Source organism: Numida meleagris, chromosome 1, assembly GCF_002078875.1.
Source record: "Numida meleagris isolate 19003 breed g44 Domestic line chromosome 1, NumMel1.0, whole genome shotgun sequence".
In the NCBI taxonomy this organism is placed as follows: domain Eukaryota; kingdom Metazoa; phylum Chordata; class Aves; order Galliformes; family Numididae; genus Numida; species Numida meleagris.
Window position 1 is genome coordinate 76,095,840 of NC_034409.1, and position 22,759 is coordinate 76,118,598.

A 22,759-nucleotide genomic window follows, 5' to 3' on the forward strand; every position below is an offset into this window, starting at 1 on the left:
AAGTTCTCCTGACTTTGAGAATCAGTGTTTTCGCTGTCTTGCTCAAGCTTTCCAGAACTTTGAAAGCTATATCTGCTGCCCCATCAAGTCAAAATGGAACAAAAATATGTCAGAAATATGGTAGTGGGAGTAAACGTATTGTGAAATACTAGATATACTGTGTATATCCATATTTTATTGTTTTTTTTATTAGCACTTCTGTCACATTAAAAAAGCGGACAGTATGGGGCCTTTTAATTAGTTTGTAATTTGATGTTCTGTATTGCACAAATTTGTGCATCTTCTCAGGCCTTGCATTAACTGTCTTAAACTTTAAGATTGTCCTTATTTTGGGTAGGCAGCAACCCAACTTGCTAAATGGCCAAAGTGGTAAAACTTTTGCTATGGGTGAAGTCCATCAACTCGTAGTTTGCTGTCTTACAGGTTTATAAGCTTCTAGGACAGAAGCAGTAGCGAATTAAGGCCTAGTCGTGGAAACAAATTAGTAGGTGTATATTAAAACAGATTTGAAAGATGTGGAGATGCGCAGTAATTCCCTGAAGAAATCTCTGCACTACTTCAGTTTTTTGACAGCAGGCTCCTAAGACTCGGATGGAACAGACAGCCTTGAAAAAGGGTTCCATGGTTAACTACAAAGGTTACATTCTGTTTGAAGCTCCTGTAATCTAACCTTCTCTGAAGGTGTTTCATCCGGTTCTTCTCTATCGTTCCTCTGTGATACCTGCTGGAACGTGCATCCCTGCTGTTGTGCCGGAGCTGGGGTCTGTCCTTCCACGCAGTCAGCTGCCCTCCTGTCTGCTGCTGTGGCTTTCCCAAGCCACAGAAAATTCAATTCGCATGAGCATTTCACTTCTGTGTTAGTGCTAGGTTTTGAAATGCCATCAGCAGAACTTATTTTGCGGCTCTTTACAATTACTGTAACTGTTCATTTTATAGTACGTCAGAATTGTTTTGCAATTCTGTTTTATAGCTGGAGAAAGTTAAGCTGAGGTTTTAGAGTTTGACCGTGTAGTGCTTGAAGAATAACTTTTTGTGGCTTAGTTAAATGTCCTTTCCTCTACACATCCTGAGCTTTAAAAGAAAAGATTTTGGAAATTAGAGATGCTCCTGTCCCTTAATTAATACCTGAGCATTCCCATAGGTCTCTGCTTTCCAGTATGTTTTGTCAAATAATTTTGCAAAAGAAGCGGGAAGAAGCTCAGCAGAATGTTTGTCTGGTTGAGTCAGTTTTTCACACAACAGGAGGTGTGGCAGTGAGATGTCAGTCTGCTGGTTTTCTGTATTTTCTTTTTTTTTTCCTCAGATAAGGCTGTAACCAATGCAGGGACTTGATGGCTGTTTTTTTTATCCCCATTGCCTAGAAAAGATGGTTATTCTCAAGAAAATTGCATTAACCCTCTGCTGATATTTGTGTCGGCATATACCATAGATTCATGGTTTTGCTATGTAGGCCATACCTATCTATGCTATGAAGTTGTCTGTCATTTACAAGAAAGCTGGCATTTCCAGTTTTCTTCGTCTTGATCAGCAAACAGAAATGCAGTACTTTTCCTTTCTCCTAAGAACATTTCCACAATATTGAAGTGCTTCTGTTAGGATCGCAAGCCTGTTGCCTTGAAACGGGCAAAAATGAAAATTGAAGGGCCTTCTAAAGTCAGTGCTTCATGGCTAAAAACATGTATGTGGCCAAAATGTTGGACTTCTGGACCAGTCTGCTGATGAAAACAATGCATAACCAAATGCTGCTTTCAGGGCTGTTTTTTAAATTGGATAGGCTTTCAGTCGTAAAGAACTTCAGGAGAGGTAAGCAGAGGTCAGTGAATTGGCAGAGTACCTGTCCAGGCTGTGCTGTATGTGTTTGGAATGGTAAGAAGCGTGACTGTGGGGAAGCTAATTCTCTAGGGGGTGTAGAGTCCTGTGGCAGAGCCACCAAACAACCCCAAATCTCCTTGGAAGTAAAGGTTTTGTAGCAGTTGCAGTTTTGTAGTGTAGTTAAAGCATCACTTATGTTGAAATCTTCCATCTTTTCTCACTGATTGGCCTTCTGTCCTGACACTGCCATTCCAAACATGGGCTGTCCTGTCAGGGGTGACAGTGCCTCTTGCATCTTTTCTGTAAACAGGGTACAGCAGTCTGACAAGAAAAAACAAAACTAACAGAGCTCACAACCTGTGCCTCCAGTGAATACTTTCCTGCTGACAGCTGCCTTTGTTAGATAGGAAAAGGGGACTGGTGGTGTCTTGGATGAAGGTTCTCCAGGATAACTTTTTTTTAACATTTCTCTTCCCCAGACTCTTCAAGTCTTCCTTCCCCATTCTGTTTGCATTGCAAGGTACAATTTTGTGTACAGCTCTCAGATAACCTATTTCCATCACCTAATTCCAAAGCAGAAAAGTTAGTGTCTAACAATCTTTGATATCAGTAAAATTCATAATCTTTGTTTCAGTTATCTTTTGGGGTTATATATACCTTTCTATGGGTCTCAATTTGCAAGGCCTTTGTTTTTACATCGGGATCCTTCTGATGTGTGGAATAGCCAAGTGTTTGTCATGGGGCATTCCTCCTAGCAAAGTTCTTAAGGCTAGTGACAGTATATCTGATCTAGGAAGACAGGGAGCTTGTTTTTGTCCCTACTGCGGATGACTGATACCTGATTTAAGAAGGCAGGGAGTTCATTTTTGTTCCTATATAGATGATTGCTTGGGACAAGGTAGGTCATTGCAATAAGTGACTCTGCATTTCACGGCACAAACTAAAATTCTTTGACTTGATTAGCAAGCAGAAATGCGGTACTTTTCCTTTCTCCTAAAAACCTATACTTTGGTCACCTCCACTTTTGGTAGGGCCTTTGTCCTGATCAGCAAAAAAATTGAGGAATGCTTCCTTAGTGAATGAAGACACTCAAAAATAGATGTTTTTTAATTTATTAAAAGTACTTCTTTTTTTCCAAGGCAGCCAAACCAAGGAGGTGAAAGTGTCATGTGGTGTTTGAGTGGTGCTGCACAAAAGAGGGAAGAGTATATCATGAAAGCACCTCATTGGATCACCAAAGATGTTTAACTACAGAAAGGAGCGTCCAGAAATGTGGAAAATACTCTACTATTGTTAGGCAAGAAAGGATCTGTAGAGCATTTCCATGACAATCACCACCGATTTTCATCACAAAAAGCATTAATTTTGATAGGGCGGAGAGGATCCAGGATTTACTGTTTGCTATGAAGTAATTTACTGTGGGTGAATATGAAGTGGTTGTTGAAAGATTTTCAGTTAAGCTGCAGCAAAACTGCTGAAGATGAATGAGAAAGGTTTGAAGTTGTTTTGACTCGCTGGTTTCACCTAGAGTAAAGCCTACGTCCTGAAAAATGGAAGATTTGTAGAAAATCGTTCTTGGATGTCTGTAACAACTGACATAAGATTCTTTCTTTTTCTGTCTTAAAAAGAAAAAGATATTGAACAAGTGTGAAGATGAAGTCCTGGATGTGGTTATAGAACCAATAAAGGAATTATGCTGTTTTAGATTTAGGACATCCTGAGGTTATTACAGAAAGCTACTTTTAGATAGTATCTTCAGACTGAGTAAGTTAGGCAGGCAGATATGTGGCAGTGTGTTGGGATTTTGTTTATTTGCTACTGGTGAGAGACTACTGTGTAATCAGTGATTGAATTCATTACTAATTGAATTCAGTGATTTCTGAATGCTGAAAGAAGCTAAATGTTTCTGCCCTTAATAGAAGAAACTTTGTATTCCTGGTCACTTGGTGGGAATTTGTAGGAAAGCTGTACTCCAGTGTAAAATGCAGTACATTAGAAAGGATTTTAAGTGAGCTGATCAGTCAGCAAAGGGAGCTGTCCTGAAGGTAAGAAATAAGCATAGGCAAAAGCTACAGCTAAACCTTGGAAGGGTAATAAATAGAAGATAATACTTAAGTTCTAGGCAATGATGACAAAAATGATGACAAGGAAGAGGAATATGCTAAGGAAACTTGTCAGTGAAGATGGATTCTCACTGATACTTAGAAACATTGGAACATCACACAGAAGGACTACAAAATAGAAATAAGATGGAATTCAGTAGTAAGAATTGAAGATGATAAATGTCAAGGATTTCTATGAACTGAGAACTTGTAGGGACTGAAAGTGAAGGTGTGAAATGATTGCAGGAGCTATCAAAGTCCTGACATCCCCAGTAAAGGCAAACTTAATCTAGTGAGTTTGAGAAGAAATGCAGAATGATGAATAATGTCATGGGAGGCATGAGGTCCTATCTGAGCTATTGTGTGTGTGCCTGTACTTGTTTGTGTTGAAGGGCAGATCGACTGGTGTGGCTACAAAACCTTTTTCCTGTTAGACTTGTCCTTTTAGCTCATGGCTTTCCATCTGGTGTTTGAGTTCGTTTTCTTGATTCAAAAGTATATCAAATATTTCTAAGTGATTTAGAAACAAAAGATACTCTGTACTCGGCCTGAGTATTTGTTAGCGTTAGCTTTCTATAATTAAAATCCATGACTTCCCCAAATAGTATTTCTAGAGGTTGTAGTCATTTGAAAAACCTCAGAACAGGAAGAACATGTCATTGCCAAGCATATTGCAAGAAACATGAAAACTTGAAGCTCAGACACCTAAACAACGTGAAGAATATAGTCTGTAAGCTGCTAAGAATATTGTAGGGAGCTCCTGGAATTCTGAGTTCATATTTTTGCAGGACTTCTATTTAAAAAGAAGCCGTTTTAGGAAGAGCCTTTTCAGCAGAACTAGGCTGCTGAATAACTTACCTGTATGTTGTGGTTTTCATATTGCATTCAGTACGGTCTGTGACGGAGCCATCTTGAGTATAGTAGTTTTGTGTCCTGTAGAAGTTTTAACTAGCAGAATGCAGTTAGCTTGAAGTGATGCATGGAGTGTTTCATAAACATCCATTTTTATAAATGGTTGTCAGACACCAGCAACTTCAAAAAGAAGCTCTAATGAGAAATGCATTTGGATATTGGGTAAAATCTCTTAAAACTCTTTGTGCTAACAGAAAGGAGCTTAAAGTTGACTCTATGTATAAGTGAAGTGCACAGCAGATCACTTGTCATCTGGTAATTCTGTGCTTATGGAATTGGAAGTAGGTAGCATATTTAATACAATAAGTTAGGGTATTTGAAAGAGGTCTTAAAAAGCCCTGTAGAGTAACTTTATACATAGCCTGGTTTCTTAAATTTTCTATTACAGTGTTTCAGATAGCTAAAAGATACTACAGATTCTGCATCTGCAGGAAGATGCGTGGAAATATGAGACTTTTAGAATTCTGTTCTCAACATTATTTGGGTTTGATGGGGAGACATAAGAGAAAAGTAGCAGCAAAGTGGAGGACTGAAGGTAGAGAGACCTGACCTGCGCTCGTTTGGTTTATGGGTAGACGTTCTACTCAGTTTTACAGCTGTTGGTCTATAGTAAGTAACTGCAAATTGCATCATTGTATATGTGAAAATTGTCAGGGGTCCATATTAAAGTTGAGCAGCTAAGTTGTGTAAGAAAGATGGTACTTGGAAATCGTAGGCTTAAAAAGGCTCTACTGTTTATAAAAAAAAAAAAAAAAAAGGATTACAAGCTGGGGGTGGTGAAGAGGGAAGAACAGGACTTATCTTTGCAGAAGTGAGTCTTTTGAGTGGTAAACCTTCAGCTAAAATGTCTGTCTCCGTTTCATTTTTCTTGTAGGTCTTGCCTGGATAGAAGGAACACAAGATGGAGTTGAATTAACTTAAAATATTGATTTGAAGTGCAGAAAAGCCTCTGACTTCCTAAGTGAATTAAGCTAAAAAGGAGCTAAGACCACTTCACTTCTGAGTGAAGTGATTAATAAATCCCCTGAAGGGAGAAGCACTAATAGATCTTAGCCCAGGCTGTATCTTCTGGCTTAGAAATCTCAATTCTTTCTTAATAAAACATTTCATACCTCTCTACTCAAGGAATAAAATAAAAGTTTAGTGGTTTGATGTGGAAAAATTGGCGTACTGAAGTGACAATTTTGTGAAGTCGCTTTACCCCTTCTAATTTACTGGATGCTAAGTAACAGGTTATAGGCAGGCAGGTGGCTGAAAATGCACAGAGAGGTTTGAGAGCGATAGAGACGGAACATAAACTGATGTGTTGCTGAAGCGTAATTGATCTGACTGATTCTCTTCTTAACTGCAACTTAAAGGAACCATGACGACCTCAGGAAAAGAGAATTTCCGACTGAAGAGCTACAAGAACAAATCTCTGAATCCTGACGAAATGCGTCGCAGGCGAGAGGAAGAGGGTCTTCAGCTGCGTAAGCAAAAGAGAGAGGAGCAGGTACTGTACTACAGCTATGATATATCTAATGGTTGTCTTGCACTGTCTCTAGTTCTTTGCTTCTCTGAAGCCTCTTCTTGGTTGTTGTTGTCCTGCCAAAATTCCCACATAGTCTGAAATCAGTAAGTTGCAGACTCTACTACCTCTTCTTTGGGCAGTACAAGATTTAGTGAGTGCTCATCATTCACTCAAGTGAGAGATTGTCCAGAGCAGCTTGGCAGTAAAGGTGGTTGCGACAGAGTTGTCTCTCCTTGCACTGAAGGTAGCTGAGGAATTCTTAATTCATTTTTTTTGCTAGCTGAGTTGTGGTTGCTCTAGTCTTTGAAGAAAGGTAAGATGGGGTGAAGAAAACATTGCAGCTAGGATAGGAGAAGGATGTCCAACCAAATCCTTTTAAGTTGCAGTAACGATTTTACTGAGGGAAGAATGGATTGATGTAATTCTTCTCAGTATTCTGTCTTTAAGTTTTAGTTAATATATGAATCTACAAAAGTTTATGCCCTAGCAGAGCAGGCCAGGGTGGATTAGTGTATGTTGTGTACAAAATATTTGAGAATGTTTGGAAGCAAAACTCCCCTAGCTGTTCATGTCTGGCTAGTACTTACTACTTCGTTCACATTGCGAAGTGGTAGATTCTCTGCAGGTTTAAAGGGGAAACAGCAGCAGAGACAAAACATGGTGAATGCAATCTTCTGATAAAAATGTGTAGCATTGAGCAGTTCTTCCTTTTGCTCTGTTAGTTTCAATAGAAACTTTAAGAGACCGGCTCCATCAAATGATAATCAAGCTTATTTTCATCCGTGTTGAGTTAAAACAAAGATAGTAACATGCTTTAGCTTGGTATGGTAGGTTAAGTCTTTAATCTGTTCTGTTTAATATCCTTTTTGCAGTGTCAGCACTAGAAGTGTGTAGTCAAGGAATAATTCTGAGAGTGAATTCAAATATTTTTTTTTATTTTCCTCAGAAACAGCAGGCGGTATTTCCAGACAACAGATAAGACTGATGACATTATGTACTATCTGTAAAGCTGATACTAAATTAGGAAAATGATGAGTCATTTTAGAAATCTGTCTTATCTGTGCCTCTGACCTCCCTTGCACCTGATTACCACAGGTTGGCTAAATAAAGGGTAGTAGTATTTCCTTAAGGCAAATTGTTATTCCTACCTACAGTGTAATGGAAGTGGAGCTGCAAGCAGTCTTTCTTTTGTTCCTTTATCGTTACAACAATTTCAGACCTAGCATGCAGGTACTTTCATGTATTTGGCGCACTGGCCACAAGGGTGTCAGTGGGATGCTTGAGTAGCATTGAGAGTGCCAGGGTTAGCATTGCATCTCCTGCTTAAGAGCTGTTGTTTAATTATGCGAAGAAGCCAGTTTTACTCTTTGACTTGCTAATTTTCATTTGTATTCATTTTTTAAATATATTCTTATTCTTGGTTTTATTGTCTTAGTATTGCATTTTCAGCCTCTACAGAGAAGACTCATTTAACCTTTTACTAAAGTTTGCTCATTTTTTTTTTTAAGCTAGAACACCCTACAAAAACAATGTCAAGTTTCTGAATTTTCACATAAATTATCAGTGTCTAAATTTTAGCATAGGATTGTATTTTGGCAGTGTCTGAAGAGCTTGGGTGAGCACTTTGGACAGTAGCCTAGAAGGAGCAGCACTCCACAGGGATACCTGTCACTGAACTAGGTTTGATGTAGACTTATCAGCTTTGCATACTGTTTCCTTCCAGACTTCTCTGGAGAGAAGTGTAACAGCAGGTTGATGTTGGGGCACTGTCTTGCCTGTCTTCCATAGTGGTGCAAATCTGACATGGTTCAGTGCTGGAGTCTTGTTAGGGAACTTGACAGGCCAAGCAGCACGCTCAAGCCCTTCTCATCACTGCTAATGTTTTTTTTGCAGTGAGACAGCTAGTTTAAGGGAGAAACTGTAGCCTCTCTAGCTCTCCTAATGACATCTCAAACTGGCTACCTCCTTTAGGTGATAGCATCCAAATTTTGTTCATCCCAGTGTCATGTCTTAAACCATTCTTAAGTGATTATCCCCGAAGTCCTCTCTCTGCCACAGTAACTCAATTATTCCAGTCTCAGTAACTATTCCACAGGGATCTATTATATACAGCAGTTTGTCATGTCTTTGAGCCCCTGCTAATCTTAAGGAGGGGAGGAAAGCAATTGCCTGGAAGCTAGAGGTAGCTGATAGATGGAGGGTGAGCAGTGGAGGAAAGAAGAGAGTATCAGTGAAGATTTTTCAGAAATGGCAGTGTGGAAGAATATTTATTTGACATGTTCATTTACTCTGTTACTAAACTGTGCCTGTTTACTGTCCAGAGGAGTCATGGTGTCAGTATTCTAGCTTCTTTCAGATGATACTGCTTATCGTTTTTATTGCAGCCTGGTATGGCACGTGAGATCTGTATGTTGGCTCTCGGTTCTGTGGTGCTTTTACTAAATGCTATTTTCTCTTTAGTTATTTAAACGCCGAAATGTTGCAACAGCTGAAGAAGAAGCGGAAGAGGAAGTGATGTCAGATGGTGGCTTCCATGAGGCTCAAATGAACAACATGGAGATGACTTCTGTAAGTGCTGAGAAAGGAATATTGTTTGTTGAAACTGCGCAGACCTGTCACACAGTGACTTTAAGGGAATGGAACTGCAGAAAAATGTGGAAGACGGCATTCAAAGAGCTTTCAGACAGCTCTCAAATGCCTGTTTCCGTGAAGTGACTTGAAACAGATTATGGGAGAAAAATTTTATGGGAAGAGTAAAAGGGACTGGCTGGAAATCTGTTCTTAAGTTTTCAAGTGATACAAATTTAAACCAGGGTGCTGGAAACATAACTAGACCTGCCTAGCTATCTGCAAATGTCCTTGAACTCCATTCCAAGCTGGAATTTCATCCCATGGGAAAGCCGCCTTCTAATGGAAGTTAGGCTTTTCTGATTTCTCACCATTTCTTTACTGTGCTTCTGCATCTAGAAAGAAAAATGTTCTGGGATTCAGGCTGTAGCAGAGAGAATAAATTAAAATATAATCTTCACTGAGTCCTAAAGTCTGACCGTTGATCTTCATGCTTGTTTTTGTGTTCAGAGTATGTTTTGAAGGAAATCGGACTACTTTTGCTTTCTATTGATGGTTAGGCAATGAAGATTACTCAGGAATGCCTATGAACAGTGTAATAGATAATTAATGGAGAATAGTTTTACTCTTCAAGGTAATCCTGAAACATCAGATGAATCCTAAATACCATTTAATTCTTTGTGTAGAACTTTATATGAAATAAGCAGATGGTGAAAAGTAAGAAAAGCCTGTCTTACACAGATTACTATTTTAAATATTAACTTTAGTGTCTTAAGAGTTAGTACTGAAAAAGAAGGATCTAACAAGTACATACTGCATGCTTTGGTTCCCTCTTATTGGTTCCTGTGACAAAAATCTAGACTTCCTACATTTTGTTACTGAGAGCACAAGTACAGACAGAGTTCAAGTATTCCGGCACTGTTGTCTATCTTCCTGTCTATTGAGGATTTGGATCTGCCCAGTATAAGATTTGGATCAAAAAGAGAGGAAAAAAATGCAGCATCACTTAGATGTCTTTTCGTGGATTTATGTTAGTCAAATCAAACAAAATGTCAGATTTTCCCTGTCGTAAGGAGAGTCACTGGTTAATTTAGCTATATTAATGGAAACTGTCAATATTGTGGGAAAATAAATGCTATATTCGATTATGATGACAAGCATTAGGCTTGTCAGTGCTTTTGAAAAAAATGACAGTTCCTGTACGTTTTGTTATAAGAGTGACTCAAAATGTAGATGTTGCAGGTGTCTAAACAACACCATAATCAGTAGTCTTCTTGCGTAACTGTAATTGTTATTTTAATTTAAGCTACCTTTCGTTGACAATTTTACAGTTACCTTATGGGATGGGAGATAGGGGAAAAAAAAAAGAGAAAATACCTGTGAGAGATTCTGAAGAGAATTTTTTGTGGCTTAGCTTGAAGAAATTCTGATTTTTGTCTTCTAGGAAGAAGACAATACTTAAGAATGATTCTGTTTATGTATCTGTACATGTATGATGACTCATTTATTGTACTTACCTGGATTTTTGCTCTATAAGGGTAAAAATTGATACAGTTTTAGCAAATATCATGAACTTTTCCCCACTAATCCGAAATTTTCTTTTTCTTTTGCTCTCTGTCACTCTTGTTCTGTCTCCCCCCACCTGAATACTAGAGTGCTGTTATCACCTCTGATATGATTGAGATGATTTTCTCCAATAGTCCAGAACAGCAGCTTTCAGCCACTCAGAAATTCCGAAAGCTTCTTTCTAAAGGTAAGGGCTGAACTTACTTGCAGAAAAATCTTGGGTGCTCCTTGGCTTATGTTTTGACTTTGACAGCAATGAAGATCAAGTTCCATATGGAAATTTCTGAGTGAAGAGTTTGGTCCCAGCAGAATTGTTTTGCAACATGCCAACTAGGTGTATGAAACAGTTACTTCTATTTGTGAAATCTGTAGAACTTTTAGTGATGCAGATGCAATTTCTGGTATGTAATGTAAGTTTAAGAATTTTAGACAGTGTCTCTATGGCTCACAAATTATTCTTTCTTGAAGTTGAGCTGTGTGCATATGTGTGCTGAGGTGACTTTGCAGATCTGTTGCTGTCAAGTTTTTGTGCTTAAGTGAATAAATGCATTACTGTTAAATCATGTTATCTCAATACTGGAATCTTCCTTTGATGGATATGAATTCATTGCCTTTTAGTACAAAACGTAGATAAAGCAGTGTAACAGAAAAAAAGACTCTCAGAAAAATCAGCATGTCATTGGGTATGGTGCAGTGATTTCAGGAAATTCCCCCAAGAAATCAATGAATGTGTCTTAACTTTGTATTTTATTTTAAATAGAACCAAATCCCCCAATAGACGAAGTCATAAGCACACCAGGCGTGGTGGCACGATTTGTGGAGTTCCTCAAACGAAAAGAAAACTGTACATTACAGGTATGCAAATATAAATATACCTATCTTTCTGTATTATGAAGACATTTGGTGATGCAAATAAGGCAAAAAATGTTGAAACTTTTTTTTTTAGTGGGCTGTACTTTTCTTTTTCTTTACAAGGGCAACACATCTATTTTATCTATTTTACTATGAGGGCTTTCTAATAATAAACTCAATTGCTAGGCCTTTGATATGGCCAGGAGAGAGAGAAAAATCTGAGTTTTATTGGATGGTGTCTAATGTGGGATGTTTACCTGGTCTTCCATGTGTAACAAAAACAGTTTGAAAGGTGGCCTTAAAGGATGAAAAGCTATTAAACTAAACTGTACAGTTTGTCTACTTTTGTACTAACTGATGACTGTTTTAAATGCTCAGAATTATGATGTAAAGTTTTGATTGAATTCTAGGAAGTTTGGAATTACAGTTAAACATTAAAAAAAAAACAAACCAAAAAACAAAAAAAAATAGAAACCCCGAAACTTGATTGCTTTGGTTTGAAAAAACAAATTTTACAATTTTACAATTTTAATTAATTTGTTTTGGACTTATTCCTTAGAACTGTGTCTCATTTCCAGCTGTCCTTTCCCTGGCCATCTTTCTTCTGAGCTAGTATAAAATGGAAGAGAGTTCATCTCATAATGAAAGAAAATGTTAATAATTAATGCCTAAATATGGTATATAGGCTACATTGATGTTCCTTTGAAGCATATAAGGCAGTATTCGTTAATGCCTTGTGAAATCCAAATTTTGTGTATGGAAATATGTCTATGCAAAAAGGACTTTTTCCTTTTCTTACAAAATAGAGAAAAGATAGAATTTATAGGAATTACTTTCAAAATTGAGGCCAGTAGAATCCGAAAGATCTGCTAGGTACTTTTGAGAAGCACATGCATGGTAACTAAGAGCATGTATCGGATTTAAGCCAGTTTATTGGTTCTGAACTCCAATGGAAAGGTTTTAAGCAATCTCTTTATTAAAAAAAAAAAAGAATGCCGTTATTACTTAAAGGATATCTAGCATAGAAGCCTAAAATAAAGGGAAAAATCTAATAATGTTTGGTGGACAGACGATCAGGAAGTGAAAATGAGGCTGGAGGATACTTCTTCTCTTGCTTAAAATACTTGAAAAGTAATTGTAATCTGAGTCAAATTTTTCTAGCCTTACTGGTATTGCATGCATTTTGTTGATTTTAATGTGCAAACAACAAGAAAAAAAGCAGTCTAGGTTGAAATGTATAGGATTGACCTAAAGAGTTTATTACAAAGCGGTGAAAATGTATTTAATTGTTCTTACCAAATCAATCTCATTGTTTTTTCAGCTTGCAGTGTGCAGGTATAAGTTTTTATTCTGTCTGGTTTAATGTGCTTTTATTCTGTCCTTGTTGCCAATAATGTGGCACAAGCAAAAGTTTTGGACATTCCATTCTAGGTATTCCAGACTTCAGGCTAGTTGTAGAAGGAAGGCACTTTCAACTCGTTCAGGAAATGCTGAAGTATTTTTTTGCCCAGGTATTACTTGTATGATGGATTGAATGTGGAAACTATTCTATGCTGGTGAAGATGAAATTGTGTGTGTCTTTATTCTGTAGGTTTGTACTGTAATGTTAGTGGAATATCCAGTAAAAAATGAATTTCTAATGTCAGTGGTAGAAGGACCGTATTTGTCTGGAATTTCCCTGTACGCTTTTTTTCTTAAGTGATTTTCAGGTTCAAAAAAGCTCAACTCTTCCCTTTGATCATTTAAACCATACATGAATAACTAAATTTTTCTTATGAGACGATTAGAAAGATCTTCAAGAATATACCAGACAAATACCAAGATGAGCCTTTTAATTTTTTTTTTCTTTAACAGCCAAATGGTAGTAACTGTGTGACAGAAAAACAGGATTTGAGAAGCTGCAGCAAATCTGATCTTGTTGCTGTGTAGAATTTTTTTGCAAATTTTGAGTTTGTGTAATCATGGTAACTTTTAACTCTGATTCTGATTCTTACTTTTCAGCTTCTGTTTTAATTAGCAATCATGCTTTATCTTCCCCAGTTCTTTCTCTTTTTAAGACACATCGTCATTATTTTTGGTCTGACAGAAGGCTCCCGGTGAACTTTCTTCTCTATTTTGTTTTTCAGTTTGAAGCTGCCTGGGTGCTGACAAATATTGCTTCGGGGAATTCCCTTCAGACTCGAATAGTGATCCAAGCAGGAGCCGTTCCCATCTTCATAGAGCTGCTTAGTTCAGAATTTGAAGATGTACAGGAACAGGTAAAGATTAAGAATGTGTTAGTTTTTTGATGGTTTTGGTTTTTTTACAGAAAAGTACAAGGCTATTCTATAGGAAAGTCTCGTGCCTTTAGAGGAATTATATTGTCTGGCAGTTCTTCATAACAGTCTTTTTCTCCCTGGTATGTTTTAAGGTGCAAGTACTGTTTTTCAATTGCTCTGGAGATGATTTTTTAATCACAGCCAGTGTGGTAGTGTTCTCTAGTGAGTTAATATTTTTCTGCTTGCTGAGGAATTCAAGAAACCGAGTTGAAAAATAATTCTTTAAATATGGAAAATGCATGTTTATTTCTCCTGAAGATAAAGCATGCGTGGAAGTCATAGGCTGTTCTCTAAAAGTGAAGGAAAAGGAGGCAAAAGTGCAATCAAGCGTGCTATAGGTCTGCTGGATGTTGAATGAAATAGATAGTGAAGTAATGTTGCTTACTAAGCTGATGGTTTTTATTGATGATGAAATAAAAGAATAAATGCGATCTTTGTCTATAAATTCTATTTGAATGCCTTTCTTATAGAGCAGATTAATATTCTTTAAGGCCCAGAGAGATCAGTGTAAAGCGTGGGCCAAACATTAAACTCATACAGTCGCAGTAATTTCTGCTTGAGGGCAGTAACTTGTATTTGAACAAGGTTGTATTTTAAAAAGACGTCTATTCTTGCTTTGAAGACTTAGGATGGTGGAATATTAATTATGCTTATGAACAAATTCTCAGTAATTTGTAATCCTAACTTGAATGTGTGTACCTCTCTGCTGTACAAATTTGATTAGCTTTGGGCCCAGGTGTTAGCTCTTTTTTCACTGTCTATTCAGTTAGTAAGCTCTGTTTTTTCTTATAGTTAATTACAGATGATAGCTTAATCTTCTCTTGAGCAAATGAAATTAAACTCTGAATTCTTACTATGGATATTTCTTTGGCTTTTTAAATTGTCTTCGTGATCCTTTTCCGAACATTTCTTTGTTTCAATAATTTTTTGTGGTGGTGAAATAACAAACTCTGGATATTCCAAGTAGAGCTGTGCAGGGACAGTTGCCAGTACTCATTTCTACTTGATTCTTCCCTGCGTAAATATTCAAGATGTCTTGGAGGACTCTTTTCCACAGAAGCTTGCTGTGAGCCCAAGTTAAGCTGATTATCCAATATGATTTGTTGTTCTTTTCAGAGTTACTGACTAACAGGGCTCACTTCTCCATCCTGCAAGTGTGCCCTCTATTCTCACTCCTAGATGTCTGACCTTGCATTTGGCTGTATTGAAATGCATGATTGGAGGAGTCCAACTCATAAACATTGAATAGCTTTATGTAACTTACCTTTCTATCTCATAGCTGGCACAGAATGAGCCACTCATACTTAAGACTGCATAACGTTTTCCACAAGAAAGACACGTTTCTTCAGGTTGCTTGTAGCTTTCCACTCGGCAGCTTTCCATTTTCACTGGCCTCTCTCATGCTGAATAATTTTGGCAAAGGCTTTTTAAGAGAGTTTGGGTGCCTCAGAAAATTGTATTCAAGGATGTAAGTATTTTTGTCCTTTTTTTTTTTTTAATTTGAGGCAGTGAGTCTATTTTTGAAGAAATTAGAAATGTGATAGTGATCTTGCCAGAACAGCAGAGAGATGCCATGTTCTGCCCATGTGAAAATCTATCCAGACTCAGCTGTATGATGTCCAATCTGCTTTTTAGAGTTTGTTTTTTGGAGGAGGTTGAAATTAGTGGCATTGCCTTCCAAATTCAGCTACCACTTCTGAAGTGCTGCTCCTGAAGAATGATTGGTGCACTGAATGTAGTAAGGGCTGCTGCATTTTTTTTTTTTACTGCCCATGATCTCCCATGCAAGAGTGAACTTTTTAATTAGGTTGTTAGGGTCATTCTTGCTAACGTTCAGAGAAGCATGTGGGAAGAGCCAACCTGCTTTGGAATGAGTTGTGCAGCTTTGAGACCTTGTGTGTGAATTAAGAGAAGAGCTTAGGTATCCCAGATAAGTAGTTTATCAGAATTCTACCCACTTTGCCTCCAATAAACTGCTGAAAGGCTAGATTCATACTGGAGGCATGTAGAGTTGATTGTAGCCACTGGAAAATGCATTTATGTACAATGCAGTTATTGAATCCGTGATTTGTCTGTTATCAGCAAGTCTGTAACTACCAGTAGCAAGTTGTTTTGTGGTAAGCTATACTAAAGTAGGAAAACATACTGCTGCGATGTTACCTACACCTTTATGTAATGTGCTGCAGCTGTAGAGGTTGCAGCCCTCTGAGTGCTGACTTTGGGTTTAATGCAGGCCAACCTGAGTTTTTTTTCTGGCAGCTTTTAAAAAGAAAAAGGAATGCTTCACTGTAACATCTAATAAAAATAAAAGGTGTTAGGCACATAAATGTTAGCTCTTGTACTTCTACAGTACAGGGTAGCTCTAAATGCACAATTACAGAGTATTTTTTCCAAATAACTCTCATCTTGTTTAGCATATGGTTGCCCTAGTTACAAGTCAGTGGGTAGTAAACAAGGCTTTTAATTGTCTCAGCGGATTGTCACGCTGGGGCACTGTTTGTTAAACTTGGAGCACGTTGTAGTAAATGGAAGAAAAAGGCAGAGATTCTTATTAAGGTGGTTGCAGGTTTATGATAAGTGTATCTGCTGCTTAGCATCTAATGCTGAACAATTTGCTTCTCTCAGTTTTTGGTAAGTGGGATACTTGTTCTGTGTGGTTTTTTTTTTTGAATGCTCAGTGTGAGTTGTTTGCATTTTTTTTGTAGTGGTGGGCAACATGGTGTTTTTGAACATATTTAATTCTGAGCTGAAATTCAGAAATTGGAGGATATTTGACCATTTTAGCCATAAGTTTTCTCCTCTGTAATCATCCTCCAATTTGTACCTTTTCACAGCAGTACTGTGGACATTGTTATTTTGCAAGCAACTCTTGCTGCACGTGCAACAAATTCTAACTTCACAGGAAAATACAGAAAGTTGTGTTTAGGGCTGGTAGGCCAGAATCTAGCCATACTAACATAGAGCAAAGTATAAAAGAGAAAAAGGAACATTAAGGCTGTGTTAAGTGGATCGTTCTTTGTACTAAGTGTTATAGTAATTCTGTGGAAGTAAATGTAAGTAATATAATTTTGAATATGTATCGTAGTGTAAACTGAAAATTATTCATATTTTGTATTTCAATTTGTCATACTGGCTAATCACTATACACTGTTTTTTGTCTTGTACTTTTATTTAAATCTTCCCTTAGCTGTGGCTCGGGAACACATACCAGTTTATTTTATCTGATCATGATTCTTATAACAGTTCTTTCTTACTTTTATAAGCCTGTTTTAGTCTAATGTATTGGACTGTTTTTTGCATATGCTAGTTTCTGGTGTGATACTAAGTGGCTGGTTTTATAGGAGTCTGCTGGGGATCTTTATGTTTATTAAACAACATTTTTTAATGAAATTGTATCTTGTCTTTTCACGAGATGCTTCCTGTCAAGCTATGTCGGCTGAAATTTAATTATCCTACTGTCCTTATCCTTATCCTACTATTTAATTATCCTATCCGGCTGAAATTTGATTATCCTACTATCCTTTAAACTCTGTTATTTCATATTTTGCTTTGTGTATCAGCCTTTCTCAGGTATTTCCTGTAATTAGTGATCTAAAACCATTTCACATCTGTTTTTCCCACCAAAGAAACTGAAATTGTGACAGAAGCTACATCTCCATTATTTATAAAAAATGTATTGATTACATCTCTCCCTCCCTCCCCGCTGTTCTCACTCTTCTCCTCAACTTCTGTGATACTGTTGTATAAATTTCATCAGTGGCGTATGTCCTAGCCTTCTTCTGCTCCTCACATTTTTTTTCTTCCAAAATGCATCTGGAAAACTAGGAAAGCCAGCCTGAAATTATTTATATTGAAGGTCTTCATCAAAGCCCTGTAGAAACGCTTAACGCTGATGTAGCTTCGGCAGTGTCTTAGCTGCAGTTCTATCCTGAGTGCCCTTACTGCAGTGTTTAAAACATAGGCGTTAACTTGAGTTTTCTGGATGAGCATAGAGTTTCCATCAAAAACTGGGCAAAACTTTGTTCCATGTTTGAAGCTCTTGGGATCATCTGTCAGTGACAGATGCGTCATTCTGCTCTGTAACTGAAGGGTAGCCGGTGGCAGGAACATCCATTCATTGCTCTGTTCTCCTTTGCAGATGTTTGTGTTTTCAGCTAAAGCAACCAATTTGTTTTTCCCTCAGTGTTTTTCCGTTTCTAGTTGTATTGCTGTTACAAACCAGTTTTTATTTGGCAGAAGCGACTGATGAGTCTAGTATCTGCCATCTGTTCTCTGGATTATATGTCAGCACCCTCTACTAACTTCGGTCTTAATAATCAAAATGAGGGGAAGAAAAACCAACCAACTGAGGCACAAATATGAAATACTTTCTCTGTCTGGTTGGAGGAGATGCTCGTAATAAGGAAGTATGAACGTCCCAGCTGCTGAAAGAGGTTTCTTCTGTGTTGGAATGTAGTGGAAATCATCTCTAGGAGTTCCTCCTTCTGGTATTTTTCCTCGTGTCCACTAGTCCGGTTGTGTTTGTATGCGAAGATGATTCTTGCTGCCTTCATCCCAGCATTAGATTTGTTTCCCAAGTCAGCAGCTGAAAGTGGAAAAAGTGTTGATTCTTAATTCATAATGTTTCTTTTCCACTGAGAGGTACAGACTTAATGCACTGTTGGTAGTTAGCTTATCTCTGGATTTAAATATTCAAACTCTTAAATATATGGCTGAGAGCTATCAAAGTCCAGAGAAAAAAGGAGAATTGTCAGGAAGCGTATGTATTATTCACAGAATACAACATATAGATCAGCTTTACTCTTAAAAACTAGTGCTGTACTGTTACTGACTGTTGACATTGTCCAGCATTGCATGTAAAACTTCTTGAGTTTAATAACAAGTGAAATAAACTGGAGCCTTGGAAAAACCCATGCTTGATCGTTAGCGACACATGGAAATTAATACAGCTCTTTAAAAATATGCACTGTCAATTGACAAGGCAGCATTTGTATTTTCAGTTTATACACAACTTGATATTGGTTAAAAATCTGCAGACCTTAAAATTATAGGTTCTTTTCATCTCTGAGTTTTGGTGCGGGTAAAGTATTGAAATTAATTTTATTTTTTCGAGCTTGATATTTTAAATAATTTAATAAACTCTTAGGTTTACTGGGATTAAGTGTTCTTTAACCTTGGCAGCTATCTAGAAAAAAAGGTAAACAAAAAAACATTTGGGATGTTTAGAATGAAACCATAATGTTATGGCAAGCAAGATATTTGCATCTTGATGAGTGCACAAAAGTCATCAGTGAAAATTATTGAATACCGTTCCGACAGAAAAGCTGAAGACACTTGTCACTGTTCATGTGTCTTTGTGGAAACCACAAGGAAGCTTTGTGCTTGTGGCAGTGTCTGATGAGAGGAGTTTGAATGAGCTTGACTTATGTTCCTTACTTACCAGAAAACTTGAAACAGTTCCTTGAGGAAAGATATCTGAACTAAACTCTGCATGCTTTGGCTAAAGATATTTCAGTTTCTTTGCATCTTTTGGAAGATCCAGAGCCACCAGTCATTAATGCTGGAATTTCTTCCAACATTGTTGCCAGGTCCTGTGATACCAGGCTACTGAGACAGACTTCTCTGCCCTTCAAAATCAAGAGTAGGAAAACAGCAAAGATACTGTAAGACTTCTCTGGCTTTCTAGTGAGAGATTGGGAGTTTTGCAGTTCCAAAACCAGTCTGTTGTTTGAGGTCAGAATAGACATTTGTATTATGTGATTATTGCTTTTGTTTACTCTATAAATAGATATTACTATAACGGCAGAAGCATGGTCACAGATAAGTGAAATACAGCCTCCAGGGGGTGTTTCAGTGGGTGTAAGACTGTCTGGAAAAGGAGGTTGCATCTTTGTACAAAGATGCCCTCCTTCTCCCCCTTGGTGTCTTTACCAAGATTCACATTTTATATAAAGCCTGCTGAATTTTTTTGATTCGTGCCTAGGGAGTCACATCACTGCAGAAGTGAAAGCATTGCAGTGAGCATCAGGCATGTCTTCTTACAGTTTTAATACAAAAGAATTTTTAGAGGAGCTGGCGTGCATTCTGTCTCGTAAGTTAATTTTTTTCTTGTAGCTGTCTTTGCCATGTTGAATTGATGAGGCTGCAAGACCCGACATTACACTTTAACTTCAGACAAACTGTTGTCACAACAGTTGTAAAACAGTAGCAATTGAAATGAAAAATAAACTTTCTGATTAGCTTTAGAGGGACACACCAAATGAGTAGTGACAAAGGTCACAGCAAAGCTCTGTATGGTTTGGTATTCTAACTGTGGCTGACAGCAAAAGCCTGAAAAACAGTTGGAGAACAAAACAAACCCTTCCCCAGAGTAGCATCCTAGTCTCCAACAACTTGCAGTTTAGGGACTTAGGATTTGTCAGTTGATCAATCAATCTATCGTATAATTGATAATTTTGATAAAGAGGTTAACTCCTTTGTACCTAGCAGCTAACTAAGTGTAAGTAAATTTGTATGTACAGATCTTTTTTTGTATACATGTTATTATTTTGTTCTAGCTGTAGAACAAAATACATCTATCTGATACTATCTTTGGGGCCTTTAGAGTGGCCGAGGGAGAACTTCAGAGGCTGGAAGAGAAGTCCCTCATGTTGCAAAGTAGCAAGTCTTTTACTGCCTTTAAAAAAAAAAAAAAAAACTTTTAAAAACTTTGAGCTGCTGGTGTTCATGATACACAGGATTGTTCTTGTTCTCAGTACTTGGTATTGGAAGTATTTCTAGCAGCTGTGTAGATTTTGTATAGCTCTTACCTAATAAGAAAATACTCTATTTCATATGTCACTTAGCCCTCTGCTAACTTAAAATAAATATAAAATGTGAGTTTCATATGCTTTCTTGTGTGACAAAATGTCTGTAAATCATTCTACTGCTGTAGGCTGCTTTCTTTAAATTCTTCTCAGTTATAGTTCTCACACTAGTAGACAGTGATACGAAAAAATTTTTGTTTTTTGTATTAATCAAAACTAATGAAATCTTTTGTTCTCAAATTACAGAAGGTAGATTTCATGCTTCTTTAATTATCTTTTGGTATTTTATATCTTATTCCTCAAAATAAGGGTTTAGGGTAACAGTGGTGCCCAAGGGAGTAAATAATTGTCTTTACATTTTGTCGTGCATATATCTAATAGTCAGTACTGGTTCTGTTTTGTATTTTTTTCTCTTAAAGAAATATAACAATGCCCACCTGAACTGTTTGATTTTGAATATTGTTTTATCTTGAATTTAAATCATCTTTTCCATCTTCCTTGTTACTGGTGTTCTTAATGTGACTGTGTAAACAATGCATGCTTTTGTGGCTTCCTAGGAAATACTAATATGAGCTGTTGTACACATTTTTGGGTAGATACAAACCTGCTTGACGTGTGCTATGAACCATCTGGACTTGAAGCAGGGGGCGAGTACAATTAGTGCATTACTGAGCCTGAGGTGAGGAGCTCTCATGGTGTGGACAGAGTAAGGTTGTCTGCCTGCAGTCTTTGGAGACGTACCTGTTGACTGCTTGGGTACTTAGACCTGTGTAAATATTCCTGAATCATGTAACGAGGTTGGATGCATACATGCAACGCTTAACCAGATTGTGTTCTCCTTTTGTATATTGTCCAGGATATAATGGTGAGAACAGAGATTATCTCCCTCTCTAAATTCATATACTGAATGGTTTGAATTGTAATAAAAAATATTACAATAAATAAAAAAAAAATAAATAAAAACAATTACTATTCTGTTATTGCAGGCAGTATGGGCTCTTGGCAACATTGCTGGAGACAGCACGATGTGCAGAGACTATGTACTGGACTGTAATATCCTGCCTCCCTTACTGCAGTAAGTCTGTTTTAATACATTCTTTGGAATATTACTCAAGTGTCTGAGAAGACTGAAGTTTGTTTTGCGTTGAAAAATAATTATTTATTGTTGTGGACTAATTAGGCTTATTTTTGAGGGCTTATTTTGTAATGGAACTAAAAAGGAATCGTGTTAAGACCAGCTAAGCTGGAGCTATTTTGTTCTACGGAGTGGGTGGATGCCTGGGACTATTAAGAATAATAGAGTAATTTAAGTTGGAAGCGACCTCTGGAGGTTGCCTAGTCAAACCCTGCTATGAAAATAGCAGATGTGATCAGAATTACCCAGCCACTTAACTAGTCAAATTTCGAACATCAGAGATAGATTCCATAACCACCCTGGGCAACCTGTTGCAGTATTTGACCAAGGCATGATGAAAGACAATGTTCTGATACCCAATCAGAATTTTCTGTGGAGTTCTGCCCTGCTGTCACAGAGGTATTAGTATGGTATGGGATAGCTATCAGAAAAATAAAATAACTTGTTACAGTTGTGGAGAAACTGGTTCTTGCCTTACTGCATTCCTCTTAGGCTAAAGAATACTATGACTAGTCATTTCTAAGCTGTCAGGAAAGTGCTCCAGATAGAGACTCCACACTGTTTTTGACTTAATGAGCAGCAGAGCTAGGATTAATCTCAGATAAGGAAACACACAATGTATCAGAGACTGAAGCAGCTTTCACCAGTGTAGTAGTCCTGTGGCATGCAGATATCATGAAGATATCTGTATTACAGTACGTTACACCATTGTCCTTCCTGTGTCTCATGCAGCAGAAGCTGAATCCTGCAGCTGATGTGTGAATGTCATCTTGTAAGAACTTCAGAAAGAGACCAGTTTGGGGTGGTTTATAGAATTTTCTTCTAATGTGAACCCAGTGATCAAAACTCTTGCAGGGACTCAAACCACTGTGCACAGGAAGTCTGAGCTGTGGTTGCTGCCAGTTTTGTGACTGCTGTAAATATTTGGGAAGCCTTAAATGTGATTATATGTGTTTTCTGAGGCAAGTTCTGTTCTGTCATTAGAAAGCTTAACACAGAAAAGTGTGTGTTAGAGTTGATGGGCTGAGAATTGACACTAACGTCTGTTTAACAGAGTACTTTTGAAAAGTATCCGCATGTCTTTCTGTTCAGAGTAGCTTTGTCACAATTCTTGTGCCACATCAGTCTCTAGAAAGTTAAATGAACATTCTTACAGTACAATGGTTATTGTTGGGATA

The 22,759-nt window shown here is 37.5% G+C and overlaps 1 protein-coding gene across 1 annotated transcript in view; it reads left to right on the forward strand.

Annotated features, from left to right (window-relative positions):
- The window catches only part of KPNA1 (karyopherin subunit alpha 1), a 51,208-nt gene that overhangs the window by 5,529 nt on the left and 22,920 nt on the right, over window positions 1-22,759 (forward strand). Inside the window, exons 2-7 of the mRNA XM_021396614.1 lie at window positions 6,185-6,318; window positions 8,797-8,904; window positions 10,558-10,657; window positions 11,231-11,325; window positions 13,449-13,580; window positions 21,433-21,521. Coding sequence (XP_021252289.1) covers window positions 6,190-6,318; window positions 8,797-8,904; window positions 10,558-10,657; window positions 11,231-11,325; window positions 13,449-13,580; window positions 21,433-21,521 — 653 coding nt within the window. The 5' untranslated portion in view covers window positions 6,185-6,189. The remainder of the gene's footprint in view (window positions 1-6,184; window positions 6,319-8,796; window positions 8,905-10,557; window positions 10,658-11,230; window positions 11,326-13,448; window positions 13,581-21,432; window positions 21,522-22,759) is intronic.